Consider the following 24,558-nt stretch of genomic DNA (forward strand, 5'->3'; position numbering starts at 1 on the left):
GCCTAGGGAAGGCGGGGAAAAGACGGGGATTAACCCGAAGAGAGAAAGAAGGGAGTGGGGAGGGGGGAGCCAGTGTCTCCCCTAGGGCAATCGCCCATCGCCCCCGAAACCACTGCGCGGCGCGTTCGAGGGACGACTTTTACCCAATTTGCGCCCCCTTTTTGCCAAACCCTAAAATGAAAGGACAAAAGTTGGCGCTGACTCTTGTAGTCCGGATGGCGACTTGTGCATTTTCAGCGGCATCTCCCGGAGAAAAAGCCAGGCGCGCCTGATTGTTCTGTGGCCCCAAAGCTTCAGTGTGTGGGGGTGGGGGTGGGGGGTGGGTGTGTGTCTGTGTGTGTACACAGACGTCCACACACTCGCGGCCGCAGGATCAGCGCCTGGAAGCAGACGTTTCGGCCACAGACTTGGAGAGGAGGAGCTGGAGATCAGGAGGCGTGAGCCGCTGGGAGTTTGCAGAATCCGTGGTGTGAATGAACTGGGGGCACCTGGGCGCGCGGATCGCCCCCGCCCCCGCCCCGGGCCAGAGTTGAGTAGTGGGGCATTTTTTTCACCCTCTTGTGAAGAATTTTTTTTTTTTATTATTTGTTGTAAAGTCTTTTGCACAATCACGCCCACATTTGGGGTTGGAAAGCCCTAATTACCGCCGTCGCTGATGGACGTTGGAGAGGGAGCGCCTCGCCGCGGAACAGTCGCCTGCACGCCCTCGCCGGACCCGCGGCTCCCTTGTTGCGCGCCCGCCCGGCTTTGCTCCTGCTGCCGGCCCGCAGGCTTCGGCGCCCCTTCGGTTCCGGGCGCATCCCGGCGCTGCTCCGGCTCGGGCCCTCGGACTCGGGCGCCAGTGACCGCTTCGCCACCGATTTCCTGAGCCTGCCGGACGCGCCCAGGAGGAGCCCGAAGCTCTGCGCCGGATCGTCCCCCCAGGCTTAACCCGGCCGCTCCGCTCGGATTCCTCGGCTGCCCTAGCTCTGGTGGCGACTTCCTCCCCGCGGCCGCGTCCCCTCCCCCTCGCCATGAAGGTAGGTGTTCTGTGCGCTGCGGACGCTCGCCACTTTTTTCCCCTTTACTTTTTTGCTTTTGGAAGTTAACTGACCCCCCCCACCACCACACACACACCTCTTCCTATCCCTCCGTTTCTTCTACTGCCTCCAGAAGATGGAACTCCTGTGTAGCTGGCAGGGACCCTTACCCTTTCGCCCACCGCCCCCTCCCCCCCGCGCACTGCCTCTGTCTCCCGGGAGACTTCTCGTCCCACCAAAAGTTCTGCAAACCTTTTAGACTTTGGAGAAAAAGTGAGGCTGAGCCAGGGCAGAAGAACTGAGACTTTCTTTTTGCCCCGAGAAACACCAGTGTAATTTACTATGTATATTTCAGTACCAGGATAATGATTCAATTCAACAAATATTTACGAAGTGCCCACTGCGCGGGTACCAAGAGGGTGTGTGGCCGGGGCTCGGAAAGGGGAGGAGGACTCCTTGGTTGGGAGACCGGGCAGCAGGACTAGGAGCCGACACCCTAGAGCAGTGCACCGCCTCCTCTTCCCTTGTCCTCTGCTGCAGGAGGCCAGGTTGCAGGCTCGTCCCAGTCAGGGAATCCCAGCGCTGCAGGCCCGTGTGCCTTTAAGAGTGCCTTGTGGGGGGCCAGCGCGCACCCCGGCGCGGGAGCTTGGTCGCATTATTAGCATTATTAGCCGCCACTGGGTGAGCTTCGGCACTTTGCCGCGGCGATGGGGGCGGGGAGTGTTGGCAGTGGTGGCTTTAATCCCGTCCGCTGCGAGAGCGCGCCCCGGCCCCCTGCGCGGAATCTGCCTTGTCCTTTGGAAACATTTGGGCCTCCGCTTTGGGAGAGCGGGCGGGGGGCAGTTTGTGAACTCTTGTTTGTTTTAATTGTCAGTTGTATGTTAAAGCCGAGTCACACACTCCGAGGGTCACCGGGAGTTCACTTTTGCGAAAAGTTAACATTTCTTCCTGCAATATAACTTGTTATTTTCCAAACAACTTCTCCTCTGTGTGTCCTCCAAGCTTCGATCCTTATTTCCACTTTTTTTGAACCTCTCCCATTTTACTTTTCTAGAAAATAAGGTCGGAATTAGAATTAAGATGTTTCCTAGAGCAAACAAATTCCCGCTCGCCCTCCCAGAAAACTTTTAAAAAGAACCCCCAATCCGGAGACCCCAGGGGCCTTGTTTTACTCTCCAATTCCAGTTTGGCATCGGGGCCCCTTCTCCTCTCCCGTTTTTTAAATGGACAGCCCGCTGTTTGGAAGGCACTTGGAGCCAGGGGTGGGATCGCACCTCTTCAGCCCCTGCCCTCCCGCCAAGATTCACTGCTGCTCCAGCCTGATATGGAGATTTCGTTTCTAGACAGCCTCTGCCAGGGGAGCTTCGAGGGGGAGATGCTGAGAGCGCGCAAGCTGTGGAGACGCCGTGGAAATTGTGTTCGAGTGTGTAGACCTGTGCCCAGCGTGTGGGGGGCGAGGGGAGTAAAGGGTCAATTCTCAAGTCTTGGGCTTATTAGCTAGCCTTAGTCCCACCGGGCCCAACAAAGGAGGACCCTCCCCAGGAGGACTGGCCGGAGAGTCCCTGGTTTTTTCCTTTCCTCACCGTAGCGCCCCGGTGCACAAGGGGTTAGCGCCTTGCGCACCGAGCTCAGCTCTTCCCGTTGCCTTTTCATTCTCGCAGTGCGGTGCCGGCTGCCCCCTGTTGGCTGCCTTGAGGTAGGACGCCTGGGAGTCTGTTCCTTGGGGTGGGCAGTCAGCTGCTTGCCTCTCCCTCCCACCTCTGGCTGCGCTTGTCCTTCCCGACCACCAGGTCCTCCTCTTTCGCGAGTGCCCCTTGGAGGCCCCCAGAAGACAAGCTGCTCTGCGTGGCCGCCGCAGCACGGAAGGGGCCAGGGGTCCGATCCAGCAAACGGGGCTTCGGCGAAGGGAGGAAGGGTTTAACTCCTCCCCAGGGCTTAGGAACAGGAGCGTAACCCTAGGAGGCCTAGGGTACGGCCTTGGCGCTCCCACCAGTGCTGTGAAAGACGACAAGTGTTGATTTCTCTTTCTCGGCCTCCCTTTCTTCGTCTATTACAAAGTGAAGTTGAAACTGCCTCTGAAGGGTGAGGGTTGAACTGATCCTTAATTTTATTTCTCCTTCACTCTGCTTTTCCTCTGGATAAAGTTGAGAGCCTGTGCTTGGAGGTTAACCTGTGCGAGAAGGTGTAAGTGATGTGAGAGAGGAGAGAGAGAAAGTCTTGAAGTCAGAAGAGACTTGTCCTGGGATGGAAGTGGGGAGTCAGGGTACAGAACTGGGCTTGGCCTCTGCTCTTCGTTTGGAGACGCCTTGTTCTCGGACCTGCTGTTCAGGCCTGAGCCGGGCGATCCTTGTACTGATTTGGGCGAAAGGAGCCTCCTACACCTCCTCTCTCGGGCTTCCCTACACCCCCCCCAACACACACACACACACACACACACACACACACACACACACACACACACCATGAGGCTTAGGGAAGCCCTATGTCCTTGTCTGCTCCCCCAAAGCGGACCTCCTGTCGGTCTCGCCAGGCTCATCCCTATCCGATCCCGCTTCTCTTTCGGCACTTCCTGGGGCAGGGCGTCCCAACTTTGTGGTTGCAGCCTTTTTATCTCCCTCAATTTTCTGTTTCTCTCCTGTAGGGAGAGATCACAGTGGGGAAACAAGTTTATTTCCTACTAAGAGCAGGGATTCTTGGAGTTTCCTCTCCTTTTAGCCACCGCGAGACCAGGTCAAACTCATTTCTGACTCCTAGCTGGTTTCCCTCTTCGTTTCCATTCTCCCAGACTTGGGGGACCCTGGACGCAAGAAAACCTAGTGGAAGGAGATGCGCAGACCGAATGAAGTAGCGCCCGAGAATCTTCTTTCTGCCTTTGCGGAAGTTCTCCTTAGGTGCCGCGGGGCTGAGGACTTGGGTGCTGGGCGCCCGTTTGGACGCTTTCTGTGGCCTGGGAACCTCCTCTAACCAGAGGGATGGTTTCCTCCCTCCCACACCTCATCACCCCCAGCCTGCACCCCAGTGGATAAAGAAGGCTTAGGAACACCTTCAATCCAATGCGGAGGTTTTGGAGGAGAGACAGAATAAGCGTCACTGCGTTGGGCTGCTCTGGCTTTAGAAACTGGGGCGCACGAATGCTCTACCCCCTCACCCCTCCCCTGCGCTAGAACCTTTCAAGGGCCCGCAATCCACCACCCCATCGCAAGCTAGGAACAGACTCTGAGGATCTTTACATAAGTGGGCTTCTCGTGGCCCTGAAAGTGTTCGAAAACATTTAGCCCGTTCTTTAGTAAACTCAGCCTCTGCGCAGAACTTTTGTTTTATCCCTGGTATAACCGTCTCCGGAGAGGTCTCATTTCGTACTATTTGGATCAGATCTCTTGGTAAACAGGCAGGGGTGTTTACCCTACAGAGTCGATGTATTTATTAGTGAGTTCGCTGTGGGTTCTTTCAGCCCTTCAAACTTGTGGGGCCTTTTTTTTGGTTGCACGGGGATTGGAGCGGGAAGAGGGCCAAGGTGTTTCCGGGCAAGCACGCGGGGTTAAGTGGAGACGCGACTCGCAGGGCTCTCCTGCCGGATCCCCTTTGGGACACTTCTGGCCTGCCCCCAGTCTAGAGCTGGGGTGACCCGAGTCTTGGAGACCCAATGACCCACTCCCAGTTAGGAACGGGCGGACTCTCCCCGGGGTCATCGGGCCCAAAGTCGGTTCGGTTTGTGTGGCTTCGCCTATAACAAAGAGATCCGCTGTAATCCGCCGAATCTGTTATCAATTTCTCTGCTGCCCGCGCCCCGCCCCGCGCGCCCCGCCCGTCGGGAAGCTCGGAAAGTGCGCGCGGCCAGCAGCCATCTCCGCCCGCGTCTCGGAAGCACGTCGGTGCGTGTGTGTCTATGAACGCGTTTGAGTGTGTGAATGTGCATGGGTGTGTTGTGAGTGTGTGTGCGCGCGCGGCCTTGGCCGCGGAGGGGGAGAGTCGATTTTGCAGCCTGGGCCGCGCGCGAAGGCAGATCTCGCAGCCCACCCCCTCCCCTGGAGGAAACTTGACACTTCGGGCGGGGGTGGGGAGGGAGACCGAGCCTTCTCTCTCCTAGGCTGGGGAAACCCCAGGTTTCTATTCTCCGGGATGCGCCCCTAGCTTTGCGGCGTTTGGAGAACGAGTGGGCCAAGGGCTCAGAGCCCTGGTTAGCGGGCACGGGGGACCACATAAGCATTTCCTCTTGGAGAAGCCCGGAGCTGTCCTGGTCAAAAGGACGGCTGGCACAGTAAAGCCGTGGCACGCTCTTGTGCCCCCTCGCTTTTCCCGGGCTGCTTAGGTCCCCTCTGTCCCTTTGACGGCTCACGTTCCAGGTCCTTCGGCCTCCTGGAGGAGGCTCACCTTTCCTTTCCCGAGGAAGGGGCTCCCTCGGGGGCTGAGGGTGGTGCAGCGCAGCCGGGTTACGCTTATCAGAAACGTAAAAGGGGATTTTGGAAACCCGTTCCTCCCACCCGCACGGGCCACTGCCTCGCGCCCCGCCGCCTACAGGTGGAGAAGTCACCAGTGGGGAGGAACGGCCGCGAAAGCTTTCAAGGCCGCCCCCTGTCCCCGAAATTCTTCACGACGGGAAACTTCGCGGCCGGGCCCTCTGCGCCCTTGAATCCAGGGGCTCAGCCGTGGCGCGGGAGCCAGCGCGTCTCTGGCGCCGCCGAGGGCTCACTCTCACCGGCTGTGGCCTCGCTCTGCACCCTCACCGTTCGGGACTTACCGAACCGAGTCTGAATTGGGCTGGAGGGTGGGGTGGAGGTGTTCTAAGGCCAGGCTCACAGTGCCGCGATGGCGAAGTGGCCGACAACCCCAGACCGAGACCAAAGGAAACTGGAGTCCCCCTTGGTTTCCTTTCCTTTTTCTCCGTGGCAGCTGTCAGGAGTGGGGACAGAACGGGGGCGGGAGGGAGAGTGAAATGAAAACTCAGAATTGGTGGGAGGGCAGGGAAGGGATCCTCTCCCAGGACAGCGGGACCCGGACCCCCTTCTCTCCTCAGGGGTGCTATCCCTTCTCTGGGGTACACTGAGTTGCAGGAGGAGGCCGCAGGCAGGGGAGGGGGCACTGTTTTCCGGTTTCCTTCGTTGAGAGAACAGATCTCTCTCCCCGTTATCCCCGGTGCCCCCCATCTCCTTCCCACTCCAATCTGGTTGAACAGTGTCCTAAGGAAACCCAGGCTGCCCTTCCCCCTCTGGAAGTGGCTTCCCCCAAAGCGGCCTGTAAACTGATTAGGAAACATACACTGTTAATTCCGAGCTGCATTTCCCAGCTGGGCACTCTCGCGCACGCCGCTCCCCGGGGCCTCGCCCCCCACCCCCTGCCCTTCCCTCCCGCGTCCTGCCCCCACCCCCACCCCCGCGCCGGCCACCCCGCCTCCTCCGCAGCCGCCGGCGGCGTGCTCCACTTGCCTTCGCGCTCCTCTCGCCCATGGAATTAAGTCCGGCTCCACTTGTTGCTCGGCCCAGGTCGGGGAGCGGACGAGGGTGGCTGCGGGTTCCCGAGTGAATCCCCGAGGAGGGACCCAGCACAGCGCGGACTAGAGGGGAGCGAGGGGGTGCGGGAAGCGAACAAGCAGCAAAGAGGCAGCAGGCAGCGCTTGGCACCGGGGCTTTGACTCAACAGCATTGAGACATGTTTGTAATCGCTGGCGTGCCCCGCGCGCAGGATCCCAGCGAAATCAGATTTCCTGGTGAGGTTGCGTGGGAGGATTAATTTGGAAAAAGAAACTGCCTATATCTTGCCATCAAAAAACTCACGGAGGAGAAGCGCAGTCAATCAACAGTAAACTTAAGAGACCCCGGATGCTTCCGTTGTTTAAACTTGTATGCTTGAAAATTATCTGAGAGGCAATAAACATCTGCTTCTTTCTTCCCTCTCCAGAAGTCGATTGGAATATTAAGCCCAGGAGTTGCTTTGGGGACGGCTGGAAGTGCAATGTCTTCCAAGTTCTTCCTAATGGCTTTGGCCATATTTTTCTCCTTCGCCCAGGTTGTAATAGAAGCCAATTCTTGGTGGTAAGTTCCTTCTAAGTACATGTTGTTTTATTTTATTTTTTTAAAAAGATTCATGGGTACGATGCTGCACTATTTAAAGCTGAATCGTGAGTTTGAGTGCCTTTATCTGATAGACACGTGCATAATATATTTTGTTTATTTATCTGGAAATCAGAATTTTCTTTCGACTTGTTAATATCGTCAGGCTTAATCTTTGGCTCCTTAGGGAATGGGACCCTATAAATCTACACCTTTTTCTATGAGGCCCTTGTGCAGATGTCTGCTTATAGTACATCATGTAATAGAAGGGGACCAAAATCCACTTCTCTAATAATTGTAAGTCTATCGATAAAATTTTGCCACCTCTAGGTAGTAAAAGTGAGTTCCAGCTTTTATTTTCTGTCACTTGAGGTTATTAACCTTCAGGGTCTGAGGTAGGCAGAGTGTTCTAGGAAGACAGCTACACTGCAAGTGGGGAAGTATTGGGGCTTGAAATTGGAGGTGAACATGAAGTAGCCAAACGTCCCTAAATGAGCGTTTCTCTCTGGTTAGGGCCCTTGTAGATAGACTGCAGTATATCCAGAGGATTATTTTTGACGGCGTTCTGGATATTTTTTCCCTGTAAATGAGCAGCATTTTTTCTGGCTGTCAAATATGACTTGTCTTCACTGGATACCCTGTCTTGGGTCTTTCACAATCACATAAGGAGCCCTTTTAAAATGTCCAGAACATGGTGAATTTTCTTCAGTCTCTATACTCCTGTCCCAGTTCTTGCATCAGTCAGAAGGAGCTGCTCTCTCCTCCTCCCCACGTCTAATTGTGTCTCCTTGCAGCATTCGTGTGTTCTCAAGGCAGATCTGTCCAATTTGTGGGGCAAAGTGAGTCACACTTTCTCTAATGTCAGAGGCCCGTCCCCAAAGCCGCCATCTCCCCCCCTTTTCTGAGTGCATTTAGGAAATATGGGTTCAGGTAGGTGGCAACGGGGGCAAGGAAGGGAGTGTAAACCTAACTGAGGAGCCAGATGGTGGGGTGGGGACCATACAATACTTCGTTTTCTGAGCGCAGTTTAAACAGAGAAGTTTTATGAAGCCCTTCTCCTACTTTGTCATGAGGACAAGCAGGAGAGAAAAAGCATCTGTGTGCTGCGAACTCTGTCTTGCTGACAAGCGTTCAGGGGGCCTACCTCGAGAGTTCACGTAAATCTTGAATGCACATCTCCCCCCCTTTCTAGGTCGCTAGGTATGAATAACCCTGTTCAGATGTCAGAAGTATATATCATAGGAGCACAGCCTCTCTGCAGCCAGCTGGCAGGACTTTCTCAAGGACAGAAGAAACTGTGCCACTTGTACCAAGACCACATGCAGTACATTGGAGAAGGCGCGAAGACGGGCATCAAAGAGTGCCAGTACCAGTTCCGGCACCGGCGGTGGAACTGCAGCACCGTGGATAACACCTCCGTTTTCGGCAGGGTCATGCAGATAGGTAGGACACTGCGCCACAGACGTTTAAATACAGACCAAGCCTTCTCCCGCACAAGGGCTTCCGTGTGCACTTAGGGGCTTGCTAAGGAGGGAATCTCCCAGCAGGATGAGGGCAGGGGGAATTTGCCTCACTGCTGCTACTGGCCTCAATTCCTGTTCCCACTCCTTGATGATAATAAGTTTGGGGCCTCCTTTAGCCAAATCACAAGGGACGCATCAGAGACACCTTCGTTTTTCGGAACACTGAATTTTTTCTAAAAAGCCTTGTGTTTGGAAGAGAAGCAGAACGCTTATTTTGGTCTCTCGAAAGGAGGTGAGGAAAGATGAGTCATTTAGATCCTTTTAAACTTTGAAACTCTTAACGGTTAGAAGTCTCTTAAGCCACAATTCAAATGGCCCACGCATCACACTAAATACTGTCCTCTTTCAAATGCTGGCTATGTTGGAAGTGAATAAGGTTTTAATTTTCTTAATATAGATATTTCCTGAGGCTATAGAGATATATATGTTAAAAGCTTTATTTTTAGTCCCAGAAAGAATTTTAATTAGAAGTGATCCAATTTACGTTGCGATTTTGGCAGTTGATATAAAAGCACATGCTTCAGATCCCAACCTAGAAACTTAGAAAAAGTCCTAAATGTATGGCTCACAGATTCTTTATGTTAAACATATCATTGAACTTGGTATTCCACGCAGGGAGGAGGTGGCATAAAAATGGGGCTAAAGGCAAAGAATTTGGAAACTCAGTTTGCCTCTGGTTTGGTTTAATAGCATAGGATACTATCCGACAGATGTGATCCCATGTGTGTTTTCTAGTGTGAATATTTTAGGTCCATTTAGTATTATGCAAACAAGCCCTTATAATTAATATGACCGCGGTGATTCCTAAAATAAGAAGCCATTTATCAAAGCAATTAACTGTTTAGACTGACTGAAGATAAAAAAGTTGGCCTAATATCCGTCACGGACGGATAAAATGCTTTTTTAAAAACCCTGAAAAGTGCATTCATTGAGAACAAAAAAGAGTTGTCAGTGGATGTTTGAGCCAAGGGACTTCATATACTAAAATAATACGGGACTGGAAGCCATTCCTCTAATTGAATGGCAAAAGGGTCTGCAGCCCCCGCCTGCAGTTTCATAGGGCTTTGTCCTTCCCGTTAATGATTAAAATGTGCTAATGTCTATACTGGGGTCTGAATCTAGGAGCTAAGCGGCAGGCACACAGGACATGTGTTCCCTTGCCCTGAACATGGACTGCCCCGTCTAAGTTAACTGGCGTGGTGCAGATTCCCTTCTGCGTGGTGATATTGTGAGTAAGCTCAAAACCTGTTTTTTTTTTAGCTGTGTCAGAATGGTAAGTTGTCAGCTTTCCTTTCTCACCTTTGCCTTCTATAGTCCCCCCTAAACTGCCTTCCTCTCAAAGGCTGGGAGCAGTTTTTCACATGTATATGAATTTGCAAAAGCCATACATTTTTGATGGTAACCAGGAAGCAAAACAGCAATTGGAATGGTTTTTCTGTGTCGTCACTGGAACAGGGCTTTGATTTAAGATCCTCTTCTCGTCTTCCTATGTAGCCTGTGTTGGGCCAAAATGTTCAGAATAAGCTATCATTTGCTAAGTGGATTTGAGTTCTGCTGGAGATTTATTTAAAATGTGGTCCAAGATTCAAAGAGTCTGCTTCCTCAGGGAACAAGCAGAACCTTTGGTACAAAGGCTTATGGTTAATTGTCCCTTGCAAATACACTGTCTGGTCCTCAGCTGTGTGGTACTCCCATCTGGGTTGGTGGCAAGTGGGTGGGATTAGACCTCCTGGCAGCCTCCCAGGGCACCCTGCTAGATACTGCCATCAAGTTAGCTGATGTCCTGGGCATCTGAGAGCACACCCCATCCTCCTTTGCCCAAAGTCCCCCAGGTTTCTGGGGTCTTATAGCAGGAAGCTGCTGCTGGGCTTTCCGAGGAACACTGCTGGGGCCTTCTCTTCTGTTTACTTAAAAAAAGAGATGGAGAGAAGGAAAACCAGAATAGACTTTTGTAGAAGGGGAACATGGACCCAACCCCAACAGTGGGAAATTTACTTGGCTTTCACTTTTCTATTTATGAGTCTGTTTGAAGAGAAGGAGCTAAGGGAAAATTTAAGACACCTTTGATGTTGCAAGAGGTGTCTGTGTGTCTGTGTGTGTGTGTGTGTGTGTGTGTGTGTGTATGCACGCACGCGTGTGCACTCACTCCAGAGCACTTAGTACAACCAGGGATATGGGGAGCAATTCGTGTCCGTGAGAATCTGACCCTGTGATGGGGCCAGTGTCTGAGAAACTCAGGCTGCCATTTCCATCCCTCTTTGACTCATTTTTCTAGGGTGCCAGTTGCCTGGGAGGCACTGTGCACAATTGGCCAGTGAAGGGCCCACTCTTCAATTTGGAAACTTTCTCATTTTTCATCACGCTATCCTTTCCTCCAGCTTTTGTCTCCGTCTCTTCTTTGTCTCCACACTGTGAAAAGACATATAAGAAAGGCTCCATTTTTAAGGGGTGTGAGGGTCTGAAGAGATGTAGATTTCGCAGTGGAGGGAAACCTACCCGAACCAGCAGTGTTCCATCCGGGATGGCTGTGTCCACAGGCTATTAGCCAAAGAGCACTTTTCAAACGGACGTTTTTCCCTGCAGTGACCAATGAGCGTTAAGATTTCTACCAGGTTTGGGTTCCAGGGAAAAAAAAAAAAAAAAAAAACAAAAAACGGAAACGCTCAAGGTAGACCCCTGGAAAAAAACGGCATTATTGTGTTTTGTATAAAAGCCCTTTTATGCACTGTCTACTCACAGGACGGTGCCTTATGTTCTTCTATCTCCACAGGACTGTTTATCCGTCTTCCTCTAGCTACCTCCTTATTCTACAAGTCTCCCATCCAGGGCCACAACTTTTTCTGTACTATCAGTGTTAATCCTCAGATAACTCCCTAGAATCTATCTGTTCACCTCATTTCTCTCCGCTCCCTGATGGGCCCTGCCTCTCTCATTTGAGCTAGATAGATGTAACACCCCTTAGGAAATTTCTAGATCCTCCTGCCAACCACCAGCACACTCCTCAAATTATTCATTTTTTAAATTGTGGGAGGGAAGGTCTGTGGTAACTGGGAGCCTTTGCCATTCCTGGAAGAAGGAATCACAAATGTCTGTAGATTGAAGAGTAGAACTCAAGTCCCAGAAAGGGCAGCTGCTGAATCCTGGAATTGGCATAGCCATCCCCTTCAGACTGACCCTTCTAGTTGGGGCTGAGTCCTGTTGTCAGGTGTTCTTCTGCTGTACCACCTCCCCCCTAACCGCCCCCCCTGAAAAAAAAGATGGTTAGCAAGCTATTTAAGTGTCGGAGAAACTTACTCTGGTACAGGGATTTCAGCGCCAAAAGTGGCTTTTTTTCCCCCAGGCATCTAGTTCAATACCCTTATTTTATAGTTGAAGAAAGTGGGTCCCCCCACCTCCCACTACACCCCTCTGCCCAGCTTCAGTGGGCAGGGTGTTAACCCCTTCTCTCTGGTACCACTACATTTGTATCAAGTGGCTTCTTGTTACACGTAGAAACGTCTCCACGTACAAGTGGGAGTTGAGGTAGTCTATGATTGCCTCCATTTTCCTCCTGACAAATGGGACTCCTCTGTCCGTGTTGTACAGGGAAGTAGTCTTCACAGGTTTTGGGAAGAGGAAGACTTTTCTTTTCCCCTTAGATTGTGCTTTCTTCCTTCTTGCTACTTATTCCAACACTCTGAGGCTGTGGGGCGGTGGGGCGTTGCAGAAATATGGTAAGAGATAGCAGGCTGTTTTAAAAGTAGACCTCCATCCTCCTGAATGAGAAGTACCAGGCCAGTCAACTTGGGATTTAAGAAGAGGCGAGTTTCCTTATAATACTCTAGGAACAGGTTTAGAAATGTCCTCTGGGGACGTCAAGAGCCTTGTCCTGAGACAGGCCCCATGCTGCATGGTGATGGAGCAGGGGGAGCCAGGCCCCAGGAGTGGAGCTGCTGCGGCCTCTGGGTGCCAGGGCCTAAGACTTGTCAGAGGCTCTAAGCCCAGCAAATTCTGTGCTCCCGCCCGAGGTAACCCAAAATGAAAATGACACCAAACCTTAAAATAAGTGTAAGGAAGACTCCCCACATTCTGTTCTCCCTCCATGACTCCTTTCGTGTGCGTTTCGGGAAGTAAGTTTCCAGGATTTTCAGGGGCTGGAGGGAAGAGCAATCGGGCGCTGCTGCCCCCGCGGCTCTGGGCTCCCGAGTGTCGGAGCGGGGACGTCAGCGGTCCGCTGCTCCTGGCACTTGCTGCCGCCGCCTGGAGCGCCGGCTCTCCGGCCTCCCCTGGGGCTGGGGGCCGGCCCGGCTGTGTCCGGGCTGGGGCGTCCCCGGCCCCTCCGCGCCGGGGGCCCGGGCCGCTGGCCGGGTGGCCGGGTGGGTTTCCCGGGGCCCTCGGAGGTGACCCCCGCGTCCCGCCCGCAGGCAGCCGCGAGACGGCCTTCACGTACGCGGTGAGCGCCGCGGGGGTGGTGAACGCCATGAGCCGCGCGTGCCGCGAGGGCGAGCTGTCCACCTGCGGCTGCAGCCGCGCCGCGCGCCCCAAGGACCTGCCGCGGGACTGGCTGTGGGGCGGCTGCGGGGACAACATCGACTACGGCTACCGCTTCGCCAAGGAGTTCGTGGACGCGCGCGAGCGGGAGCGCATCCACGCCAAGGGCTCGTACGAGAGCGCGCGCATCCTCATGAACTTGCACAACAACGAGGCCGGCCGCAGGGTGAGTCCCGCCCCGCCTGCCCCGGCCCGCTCCGGTCCCCAGGCGCGGCTGGCGGCGTCCCCGGCCCTCGGTGCCGCCCCGCGCCGCCCTCCAGGTGTACCTGCACCCCGGTCGCTCTCGGCGCCCGGCCCCTTCCTCCCCTTCTGACGCCGGCTGTGTCTCGGGTCGCTTTCCCTGCCTCTCAGCTCCCCTGTCTCCTTCCCTTCCTCCCGCCCCACCTCCACCTAGGCCTCTGCACGCCCCAGAAAGGCCTCCTGGAGGTGAATCATCCCGCCCTGCCTGGCCCCCTCCAGCAAAGGTGCTCCTGCAGTTGCCTGAGAAGAGAGCTTTCTCTGCTTTTTAAATTAGTCCCCAGTGCAATTGGCCAGCCCAGCTCAGAAATAAAAATGTGAATCAAGTTCGCCCTCCTCCCTGGAACATGTTTGTGGTTGGGCTTAAATTTGGGAGAGGGAGTTCTTTATCCCGGTAGGTGCCCGGTGGAGAAAGCCCTCAGCTCAGCTACCAGGACTTAGCTTTTCCCTCACTTGCCTTCTCCTTGCCCCCCCTCATGACATTAGATAGCAGGCCTGACAGATTGAGGGTTTTGTTTTGTTTTAAGAACTTTTCTAGGAAAACTACAGCATTTTTAGGAGTGTGGAATTTTATGGGTCTGCCCATCAGGCCAATCCAGGGTGGCTCTGCATAGAAGAGAGAGCCACTCAGAAGTGCCCAGAGAGACCAGCTTTGCAAGCCCTCACCAGCCTTCTGGGTCCACTCTTTCCTTCCCCTGGTGGGAAGCTTCTCCACAATAGTTAAAAAGACCCTTTTTTTCCTGCGGTTAAACACATGGCACTTTATGGCTGCTTTAAAATGAAGGGGTGAAACTTTTCTTAACTTTGGCAGCATTGAAAACCAGGGTCATTATTTTTTTCGCAGAACCCAAGGTAGGTGCCAGGAACTTTCTGGTCAGATTTTTCACTCTTCTGTATTTTGGGGTGAGGAAAAGGGAAGATAATCACAGAGTAAAATATAGAGGACTGGGAGGAGCCTTAGAACCCTCTAACCACACACCCTCATTTTTAAAGCTTGGGAAACTGAGGCCCTAGAGAACCACTTCATGGCCATGGGGGAAAATTGATGGATTGAGATTCAAGTCCAGGCACGTTTTTATTAAACTCATGCGTCACAGCTCAGGGGTAAAAGGGCGATTGGTTTTGGAATGAAAGAAATCTAGGTTAAGATCCAGTTCTGGTCCTTTCCGTGTATGAGCCTCAGTTTCCACATTTCCACACTTGTTGGATGGCCGTGGCATGAACTATCACTTGGGGTTATGGGAGGACTAACTGGGACCATATAGGAGGTGGCTCCATACGAAGTTACCAATGCTTGGCCAGCTCTGACCAGTAGAATAAGAGTTTCACGTGGTTCAGTCCAAGGGCTGAGTTTTTGTCAGCCTGTAGTAAGTGCTTGATAAACCATAACTTAATTGTTAGACGTTATGAAGTAGGGAATAGAGAAGTCAAAGATTATCTAGACAATTCCAGCTAACCTAGCTTCTCACATTGATGTTAAGCATGTGGAAGTGTTGGGGAAGGACTAAACTTGGCAGATTTTTGCCTGTGGTGCCCTGAGGGGTCACATTATTGCTCCGGAGGGAGTGTGGCCTCTCCTTTCTCAAGCCTCCCGTTGCTGTCTCTCCCCACTGCAGCTGACCAAGGCCACATAATGGACACGTTAGCCCCACTCTCTGTGGGAGCCCATAAAGCTTGCCCCTGTCCTCACAGGGGGCACACCCCATTACTCTGAGCATACAGTGTGCCCAGGGCCTCAGACCAGAAGTGACTCCAGGACAGAAATGTGGTTGACTCTTCTGGGCCCCATTGTATCCATATTTGGTACTTTCATCCATGGAGGGGATTTCTTTGACTTCTCTCATGAAGAGAAATGATCAGGGGCTTAGCAACTAAGGAGAGAAGGTCAAAGGGATTTCCAAGTGGGAAGAGGGGATTTTGGAGAATTGGAAAAGCACCTTTGCTACTAGAATGTCATTTTAACATCCACATTGTTAATAGTGAGTGAGTTTCTTTTTGTAGGTTTTATAAACTTGAGCAGTGAGCTGCTCTTGGATCCTGACAGATGAGGTTACATAGAAGACAGTTTTTCTCCAGGACAGTGGGGGTAGGGAAGAGGAAATTTGGACACTGTGCCAGGAAATCCTATTAGAATCGCCTCGGGGCATTCGCTTTTTATTTTCCTCAAAGGGGAGCAAAGGTTAAATACATTTGCAAAACCCTTCCACACATTAGCTGAGTGCCTGAAACTCTTTATGCCAAAGGAGTACATTTTGACCCCCCCTTTTTAAAAAAGCCCCTTATGAATCCTTAGAGGACGAAGGGAACTGTTCTGGGTGGAAGGAGCCGTCCAACCTCTAGGTTCCTGACAGGCCGTCTGCAGCTTGCCAGCACCACTCGGACTCTGGAGGGTGACTGGCACAGGAGCTGTGGGCAGTGGGGACTTTAGACAGGCAGCCATCATCTCCCAGACGGCTGGGCACAGTGCTGTGAGGCCAGGCCAGTGAACACTGCTATTGGGAGGCCAAGGTGACCGGGTGAGAGCCCAGGACCAGCACCCAGACGCCAGGGGCGCATCACCCTGGAGAAAGAGCAGATTCACTGATAGCATCCTGTATGCCCAGCACTTTCCTTGCATCCCCTAATTTCATCCTTAGAACAGCATGGCGAGGTTCGTACCATTACAGTTCCCCTTCCCCGGTGGAATGAAGAGGCTCCGAGAGGTGAAGCCAGTTGCCTAATTTCAGGGGCAGAGTTAGGACAAAACTCGCATCCACCTAGGTCTGGTGTGGGTGCTCTTAGCTTAGGCAGTGTGCGGGGTGGGGGGGGGGTGGTTAGGGACTGTGCAGGAAGCAGGAGTGAGAATGCCTGAGATCCAGACCTGGTTTCTCCACATTCTAGCTCTGTGGCCTCTGCAGGCCACTTACCTGTCTGTGCCATGTGCCATCATCCAATCCATTATAATGTTATTTGGGAGGATTCAATGAGATAAATAGTATAAAGGCTCCGATGGCAGTGCCTGGCACACAGAAGTAATAACAGTGACTGAGATTTGAACCCTGATCCCACCTGGGCTGGCCCCCCTCCCACCCTCCTACTTAGCAGCTGGGTGCCCATGGGCAAGTCACAGAGCATGAGCTTGGAATCCCAACTGCCTGGGTTCAAATCCTGGCACCGCTGCCTTCCAGTGGCTGGGTAACAACTCTGTGGGCCTCACTTTTCCTGTCTGTGAAATGGGCACAATACTAGCACTTCTGTCATAGGCTGGCTGAGGGGTTAATCCAGGTGATGAAGGCGAGGAATTGGAATCATCTCTGGGACGAGCATTCCCAACGTATTAGTTGCTGTAACGTTTTCCTGGAAAAAAAAGAAGCAACTGGAGTGAACTTTTCCTGTTCCCATTTAAAAGCTGGTTGTTGCTCACAGTGATGTGTACTATTGAGGGGCTAAGAGCCTATTTATTTTGTAGACTTCTAAAGAAGGCCACCCCAGCCTTCTGGTAGCACAGGAGGAGGAGGACCTAGGCCGGGCCCTGGCGGAGCCAGTGATCCCCGCTCCACGGGGAAGGGACAGGGGAGCTTTGGGAACCTACCCTCTGGCGCGGGGCTCCGGGCTCCCCTGCGGGTGGGTGCACTGACTGTCCCGTCTCCCCACAGACGGTGTACAACCTGGCCGACGTGGCCTGCAAGTGCCACGGGGTGTCGGGCTCCTGTAGCCTCAAGACGTGCTGGCTGCAGCTGGCCGACTTCCGCAAGGTGGGCGACGCGCTGAAGGAGAAGTACGACAGCGCGGCGGCCATGCGGCTCAACAGCCGGGGCAAGCTGGTGCAGGTCAACAGCCGCTTCAACTCGCCCACCACGCAGGACCTGGTCTACATCGACCCGAGCCCCGACTACTGCGTGCGCAACGAGAGCACCGGCTCGCTGGGCACGCAGGGCCGCCTGTGCAACAAGACGTCAGAGGGCATGGACGGCTGCGAGCTCATGTGCTGCGGCCGCGGCTACGACCAGTTCAAGACCGTGCAGACGGAACGCTGCCACTGCAAGTTCCACTGGTGCTGTTACGTCAAGTGCAAGAAGTGCACGGAGATCGTGGACCAGTTCGTGTGCAAATAGCGGGCGCCCGCCGCCCGCCCGTCACCCAGCCCCGCTCCCAGGACCCACTTATTTATAGAAAGTACAGTGATTCTGGTTTTTCCTTTAATATTGTTTTATTCCCCCCCAAGCATTGCAACCGGAACCATTTTCTTTTTTCTGTTCCCATCTAAGAACTCTGTGGTTTATTATTAATATTATAATTATTATTTGGCAATAATGGGGGGGTTAGGAACCAAGACAAATATTTATTTTGTGCATCTTTGAAAAGGTAAGACAAGACTTCTTTTGATGGTATAGGATGAGGGGGGATTACATGTACCCTTAGTTGTGTGCACATCTATTAGGGAAAGGAAAGATGTTTTCTTTTTCTCAACTATAGGGTCGAATATAGGACAGGTAGCATCCAGCTGGAAGGGGGTGGTACAACTCTATGCACGATTCAGCTTCTGTGACCAATATGAATAGTAAATGCTCTGGGGAAAGTGGAGAGGTCTTGAGAAACAAACAAAAATGAGACCCCCCCCCTCTTCCCTAGGGGCTGGCAGCCTGAAACATTTTCAAAATGGTAATTTACAACGTAACAGCGAGAATCTCACATCCCTCAAAGATCTATCATTTGTCTCATTTTTGTCAAACGTTCAATTTGCAGAAGGTCCTGTACTAGTAGCTACTGAAACTTGGGGAACAGGGAGGAAAGCCCCGGAAGTTAAAAACCTTAAAAACGCCTGTATCGAGATACGGATTTGACACTGTTACAGGAATTAGGTTATCAGATTGGAAAAGGATCTCCGAACGATTCTGGGTACTAGCCTTTTTGTTTGGAGAGAGGCGGGGAGGTTGGCTTGAATATAAAAAGAAAAATATGCTGTAATTTTCTTAGGGATGCTTGGTTAATAAATGATAATGATGAAAATAATAAATGAATTCCGTTCACAGATCCTCAGCCCAAACAACAAGGTAACTTCGTGCAGGTCAGCACTACACCAGAGCAGAGACCCTGTGCGAAGGGGAAACCATGAAATCGGCCCTCCCTCTTGACCCCGAGTCCTGATTCCTCCTTGCCTTGCTGCGATGTGATGCTGGCCCAAAGGCAGCTCCACTGGGTCCCCTTTGGTTGTGGGACAGGAAATGAAACATTACAAGCTCCACTTGGGAAACAGTTTGCTACTTAGGGATTTTTTTTTTCCCCCTAGAACTTTTATTTTGAGGAGCAGTCGTTTTATATGTTTTAATGACATTACATGGCTACTGGAGTTCCCAGACGCATTGCAGCATTTCACTCTTGTGATCCCGTGTGTAGACTATCCACTCTAGCTTTTCCTATTATACTGCCGGTGTACCCTAAGACTGTTCCTAGTGTACTCGAACAGTTGCATTTATAAGGGGGGGGGGTATGGTTTAATGGTGCCTGATATCTCAAAAGTCTTTTGTACATAACATATATATATATACACACACATCTATATATAAATATAAATATAATTATATCTCAGTGCAGCCAGTGACTTATAGTTTACTCTGGGGTTATTTCTCGGATTAGAGCATCGTTATCCTTCATGGCCATCCAATTGGGATTTTTCCAAGAGGTTTCCAGGTTGAGCTTGGGCTGCGGCCCTGATGCGATCGGTCACACCTGGAGCATCACAGAGCAGCCTTGTTTCTGAGGAATCTGGAAGGTCCTACTGCTAATGCACGTTGGTTTGAAGATTTCTCTTTTCGTCCCTGTGCCACCCCCTTCTCTCCAACCTCCATTTCTGTACACTTTCCAGAAAGGGCATTACTCGTTTGTCATAGACGTGGAAACGAAGAGAGATTCAAAACTCAGAAGCATTGTCCACGTTTCCATTTCCTTGGTTCATTTTGCAGAGTGGAAACCGGTGCCTGTTAGATCTGGTTGTACCTGTTTGAGTCCGTAAGGAAAATCGAGCTCATGACATGCATAGCTAGTTTTAAAAAAAGAAAAAAATAATTTTTTTAGGAAACACCTGTTTCCTAAAAGTGCCATCAAATGTGTTCTTATCTCACACTTAAGCGCTGTTTGAAAAGTTTGGAAAGATACACATCTCCCGCGACCCTCCTAGGCTCAGTGGCGTTCACAGTCACCTCCACCACCTGTGGCTCTTTAATTTATTGCACGAAGATATTCTCGTCCCCTCAGTTGCAGTGAATTGCAAGCAGAAGATCTTGAAATTAAAAAGCACTAATTAGTTTAAAATGTCACTTTTTTGGTTTTTATTATACAAAAACCATGAAGTAATTTTTTTATTTGCTAAACCAGATTTTGTTCCTTTTTAGTGATTCATGTTTATGAAGAGAGTTGAGTTTAACAATCCTAGTTTTTAAAAGAAACTATTTAATGTAAGATATTCTACTTGTCATTCAGATATTATGTATATCTTCTATGGCCTTTATTCTGTACTTTTAATGTACATATTTCTGTCTTGCGTGATTTGTATATTTCACTGGTTTAAAAAACAAACATCGAAAGGCTTATGCCAAATGGAAGATAGAATATAAAATAAAACGTTGCTTGTATATCGGTAAGTGGTTTCAATTGTCCTTCAGATATTTCATGTGGAAGCTTTTTTTTTGAGAAACCATGAGGGATAGTTTAGAATGCCTACATGTCAGAATAATAGAAGAGTAGAGAGTTTTACCAAAACCAAGCTTTGGGAGCTTCAAAAGATTTCTATATGTAACAGAACAAAAGGGGAATTCTCTTTCCTATATATGTTCCTCAAAAAAAAAAAAAAAAAGAAATCAAGCAGATGGCTTAAAGCTGGTTATAGGATTGCTCACATTCTTTTAGCATTATGCATGTAACTTAATTGTTTTAGAGCGTGTTGCTGTTGTAACATCTCCGAGGAGAACTGAAAAGGCACATGCTTTTATCCATGACCAGTATTTTAGTCCAAAAGTATATTTGTGTTTACCGCTGCGTCTGTTGCACCTCTCTGTTTGAAGTTACTACGGACAGATTGTCTTTATGCCCCCTTTGAAAACAGTTCTATGAAAAGCAAGCCTCAGTCTGCAGAGAATGAAACTCATTGGAAACTAAAGGTTCGTTGTGTTAAGTGCAATTAATAGGAGTTCTTGTGCTTTCTGAAAATGTACACCGAAATCTGGCCAGTGCTGCCCAGATTGATACATTAGCCCTTTGCTTTTTTCTTTCCGGATAACCTTGTAACATATTGAAACCTTTTAAGGATGCCAAGAATGCATTATTCCACAAAAAAACAGTAGACCAACATATAGAGTGTTTAAAATAGCATTTCTGGGCGAATTCAAACGCTTGTGGTTCTAGGACTCACATCTGTTTCAGTTTTTCCTCAGTTGTATATTGACCAGTGTGCTTTATTGCAAAAACATATACTTCATTTAGGGGCGTCAGCATATTTTCCCTTCTCATCCTGGAGTGCATTCAAGATCTTCCCAATACAGGAAAATTAACAAAAAATTTATATATAGGCAGCAGCAAACAGAGCCATGTTCAAAATAGTAATTATGGGCTCAAGGAAAAGGAAGACTGTTCTAAGTTTTAGTCGGGTTTATCTGTTCAGTTCTTCGAGCTGCTGAGCTATGGAGACTGGTTTAGTAGCCTCCCCAAACCCTTTTCTCTTACGGTTTTGCCAATACCAATTTTCAATTTGTTTTTGCAAAACGTTATTCAGTCCACTGGGATTATCAAATATGACGTTCTAGCAGGATAAGGGCTCCAAATGAGAGACTGGTACTGGATGACTCCAAGAGCTCGTTAGCAGAAACAGTCCCCAAAGACTGAGTGGTGCATAATATAGAGACAGATAGAAAAGGTACTTATAACTTGAAGCCTATATGTAATGCAAATACGCACCAAGGCATAGGTCGAAGATACTGCATTATCACTGTAAAGTATACTTTTAAAATATTTATTTTTTTAAAAAAGTATTTTTTAGTCTCCTCTCTCTCTATGCAATGGGGAGAACCAGAGGCCGTGTTTTGAAAGTAAGACGATGAAATGAGTTTTTAATACAGGAAACATTTGGCAATGTGGGAATTAAAACTTAGGGAATTCATCTTTTACCTGTTTGCACAAACTTTAAACTTAAAGCTGATGATTGGATGGTATTTTATTTTAGTGAAACAACATCTTGTTAGACAACTTTTAAAAATGGATATAGAATGATTAAGGGTTGGTATGATTTTTTTTTAAAGCAAAAAATGTATCGATTTGACTTTAGATTTCATTCAAATGCTGTCTCAGTATTTCAAAAGCAAAAAAGAAACGAGGGAAATTGCCGCTTAGATCAGTTTTATATGCAGTGTACAATTTGCTGGGCTAGAAATGAGATAAAGATTATTTATTTTTGTTCATACCTTGTACTTTTCTATTAAAATCATTTTATGAAATTGGCGCAGTCGCGTGTGTGTTTAGCTGAGATGGTGTCCGTGGCCGTCGAGCATGGTGATGGCTTAGGGCGTCCAGAGAAAGAAATTCACGTTTCATGCATGTGTGTGATATTGTGGTCCCATTTTGAGGGTTTACTTTGTGTTTTCGGGCTCATTTTTGTTTTGCCTGATGCTTATCTTTCTTTCTTTCTTTCTGCTGCTGCTAACATATAAGGGTCATGTTGGGAGATTATTACTCAGTGTCGGAATGGAGCACGGTGACATGGGATTATGACAAAATTCCAGGGCAAGAGAAGAAAGACTAGATTTGAGGGGAGAGAGAAAATCATGTTCGAAATAAACTGAAACATCTGAAATACTCTGCTGGTTGCTTTTCACATAGTGCATGGTTTCGAGCCAGGTGTTTAAGACCTCGGCACTGTTGGCATCTGGGGCTGGGTTAATTTTTCATTGTGGGAGCTTCTCCTGCGCGATGGAGGGTTAGCTCCATCCCTGGCCTCTAACCACTAGATGCCAGCAGTACCCCCCCCAATTCGTGACAGCCAAAAATGTCTCCAGACATTGCAGAATGTGCCCCAGGGACCAAAATCACCCCCAGTTGAGAACCACAGCTTCAGGCGGGGGGACTGAGGTCCTGAGTACTTGAGGAATACAGGCTAAGTACAAGGGGGGGGGGACTATTCACTTGCCTAAATTAAATAATGAGCTAGAAAATTCCCATGCAAGTTTTCCTGTGAGGAAATGGAGATGCAACATCTTCATAGGGCAGCCCGGCTTAGCTGTTAAGAACATAGATTGTTTGGATTCAAATCCTGGTACCAACATTTGCTGTGTCACCTTGGGGAAGTTGCATAACCTCTCTGTGCCCCTGAACCCTTGGCTTTAAAATGGGAGGCAGTACTATACCCACCCCTTAGAGTTGTTGTGGAGATAAAATGAGTTAATGTGTCTGCAGTGCTTAGCGCACGGTTCTAGTCCATAGTAAGTGCTCGCTAAACGCTCGCTAGGAAGGATAGAGTAAGTCTGAAGACTAAACCCAAGAAACGTGAGCCAGTTCTGTTTCACAGTCCCACCGGGCCAGCGTGATGCTAGGAAGGCACACTTGTGGCCCACTGTCTACACCACGTTTCTGGATGTGTTTTGTGTGACTGGCAAAGCATTTTAAAAAAATGCTCAAAAGAGTTGCCAACAAGATGAGTATTTGCACATCAGATTTGGATTTCTGGCTTGAAAACTGGGAAGAGCCGGCCACCTGGATACGTGATATCACCGGCTCTCTGTAGCAACAGTTAGCTGGAGCCGAGCAGCCGCTGCCCCTTTGAGCCAGCCATTAATGTCACCTAACTGACCCCTGTAGGTTCTTGCACTTGTGATGGTTTTTAAAGGTGTTTTTCTGCTAAATCAGAGTCTCTCAACCTTACCATGGTGGACATGGGGGGCCAGCCATTCTTGGCTGTGAGGGACTGACTTTCTTATGCATCGTAGCGTGATTAGTGGCATCCCAAGGCCTCTCTCCACGAGATGCCGATCGCACCTACCCAGCACTAACAACCAACCGTGTCTCCAGACATTGTCGATGCTCCCTGGGACGGGGGCGGCTCTATCACCCTCGTTGAAACCCACTGGGCTAAACTGAAAAGATCTGGATTTATAAATCAGCCAACGAGGTTAAACAAAGAAATAAAGAAGATTAGTCTCTGGTGTAAAGAACTGCCTGGTGCAGCACGGGAGCTCAATAACTATTTTACGAGAGAATGAAAACCACATCCATTCTTAGGTTGTAGCCCCACCGTCATTCTCGAATCTCTGATCTTCGTGTCCTCCACTGAAACACGGGCATACGAGCAATTAGGTTGGATACTGAAATTACATGATATAACCTGCCAAAGGCCACCTCCAAAGCCCAAAAATAGTAGCGACTTAAGAGGGGGGGATTAGTATCAAAAACAAAGACAATGAATTATCAGTGAAATTGTTCTAACCAGCCTGCCCCAGTAGCTTGACAAAGGTATGTTCTGTTCTTTGATTTTTGATCTCGAGCTGCAATTTCTAAAGAGCCTTCCATCACTCAAAGACCCAGGAGATGCTCAACAGAAGGCGTGTCACGACCAAACAAGCTTGGGAGATGACAGACGACGGCTTACTGCCCACTGAGAGATGTACGATGTTCCCTGGCTATGCTAAAACAGAAGAACAGCACCAAAGACCCCTGCTGCTTAACTCGGAGTTGGTCGGAGGTTTTGACTTCTGTCCATTTAGCACCTGTTCCTACCCCGTGGTGAGCTGGGAAGCGCTGGGGCTGAGCGCCCCTCTCTCTGGCAGGTGCTGTGGAGTCCAGAGCTGCCTGGCTTGGGGTCCGTGGCTGCCCAGGGGATGGGGCACGACCTCGTGCCATGTCTGGAGAGCTGGAGTCTGTTCCTCGTACCCGTGGAGGCTGGTCCCGAGTGGCGGCTCGTCTCCTTTGAAGCGTGGGTCCATAGGAGGGGAAGAATGTGCTCAGGGAAGCGAAGAGGGGAGTCTGGAGACACAGAAAGACCACAAAGGTGCAGAAAAGGAAGACAGGAAGGGGAACAGAGAAGGGTAGAAAGGGAGAGAGGAAGGTGTAAAAAGCAGAGGAGGTGAAGGAAGCCAAGAGGGGGTCCAGATGTCCTTTGCCCATCACCTTTGGACAAATCTCATTTCTAATGGTTTAAAAAACGGTGGGGTAGGAAAGTCGTATTCGACAAACATTTATTCT

The 24,558-nt window shown here is 50.2% G+C and overlaps 1 protein-coding gene across 1 annotated transcript; it reads left to right on the forward strand.

Moving 5' to 3' along the window:
* Nucleotides 1–348: 348 nt before the first annotated feature.
* WNT5A (Wnt family member 5A) lies at nucleotides 349–21,825 on the forward strand. The gene is made up of 5 exons (XM_040628674.1): nucleotides 349–1,019; nucleotides 6,915–7,048; nucleotides 8,259–8,509; nucleotides 12,993–13,285; nucleotides 16,992–21,825. The coding sequence occupies exons 1-5, from the start codon at nucleotides 1,014–1,016 to the stop codon at nucleotides 17,448–17,450; spliced, it is 1,143 nt and encodes a 380-aa protein (XP_040484608.1). The 5' UTR covers nucleotides 349–1,013; the 3' UTR covers nucleotides 17,451–21,825.
* Nucleotides 21,826–24,558: the final 2,733 nt, after the last annotated feature.

The sequence above is a fragment of the Ursus maritimus genome, unplaced genomic scaffold, assembly GCF_017311325.1.
Source record: "Ursus maritimus isolate PB19 unplaced genomic scaffold, ASM1731132v1 scaffold_14, whole genome shotgun sequence".
In the NCBI taxonomy this organism is placed as follows: domain Eukaryota; kingdom Metazoa; phylum Chordata; class Mammalia; order Carnivora; family Ursidae; genus Ursus; species Ursus maritimus.

Coding starts and splice junctions, on each gene's coding strand:
- WNT5A (XM_040628674.1), top strand. Junction 8,510..12,992: donor CGGCAGGGTCATGCAGATAG/GTAGGACACTGC, acceptor TCCCGCCCGCAG/GCAGCCGCGAGACGGCCTTC. Junction 13,286..16,991: donor ACAACGAGGCCGGCCGCAGG/GTGAGTCCCGCC, acceptor GTCTCCCCACAG/ACGGTGTACAACCTGGCCGA.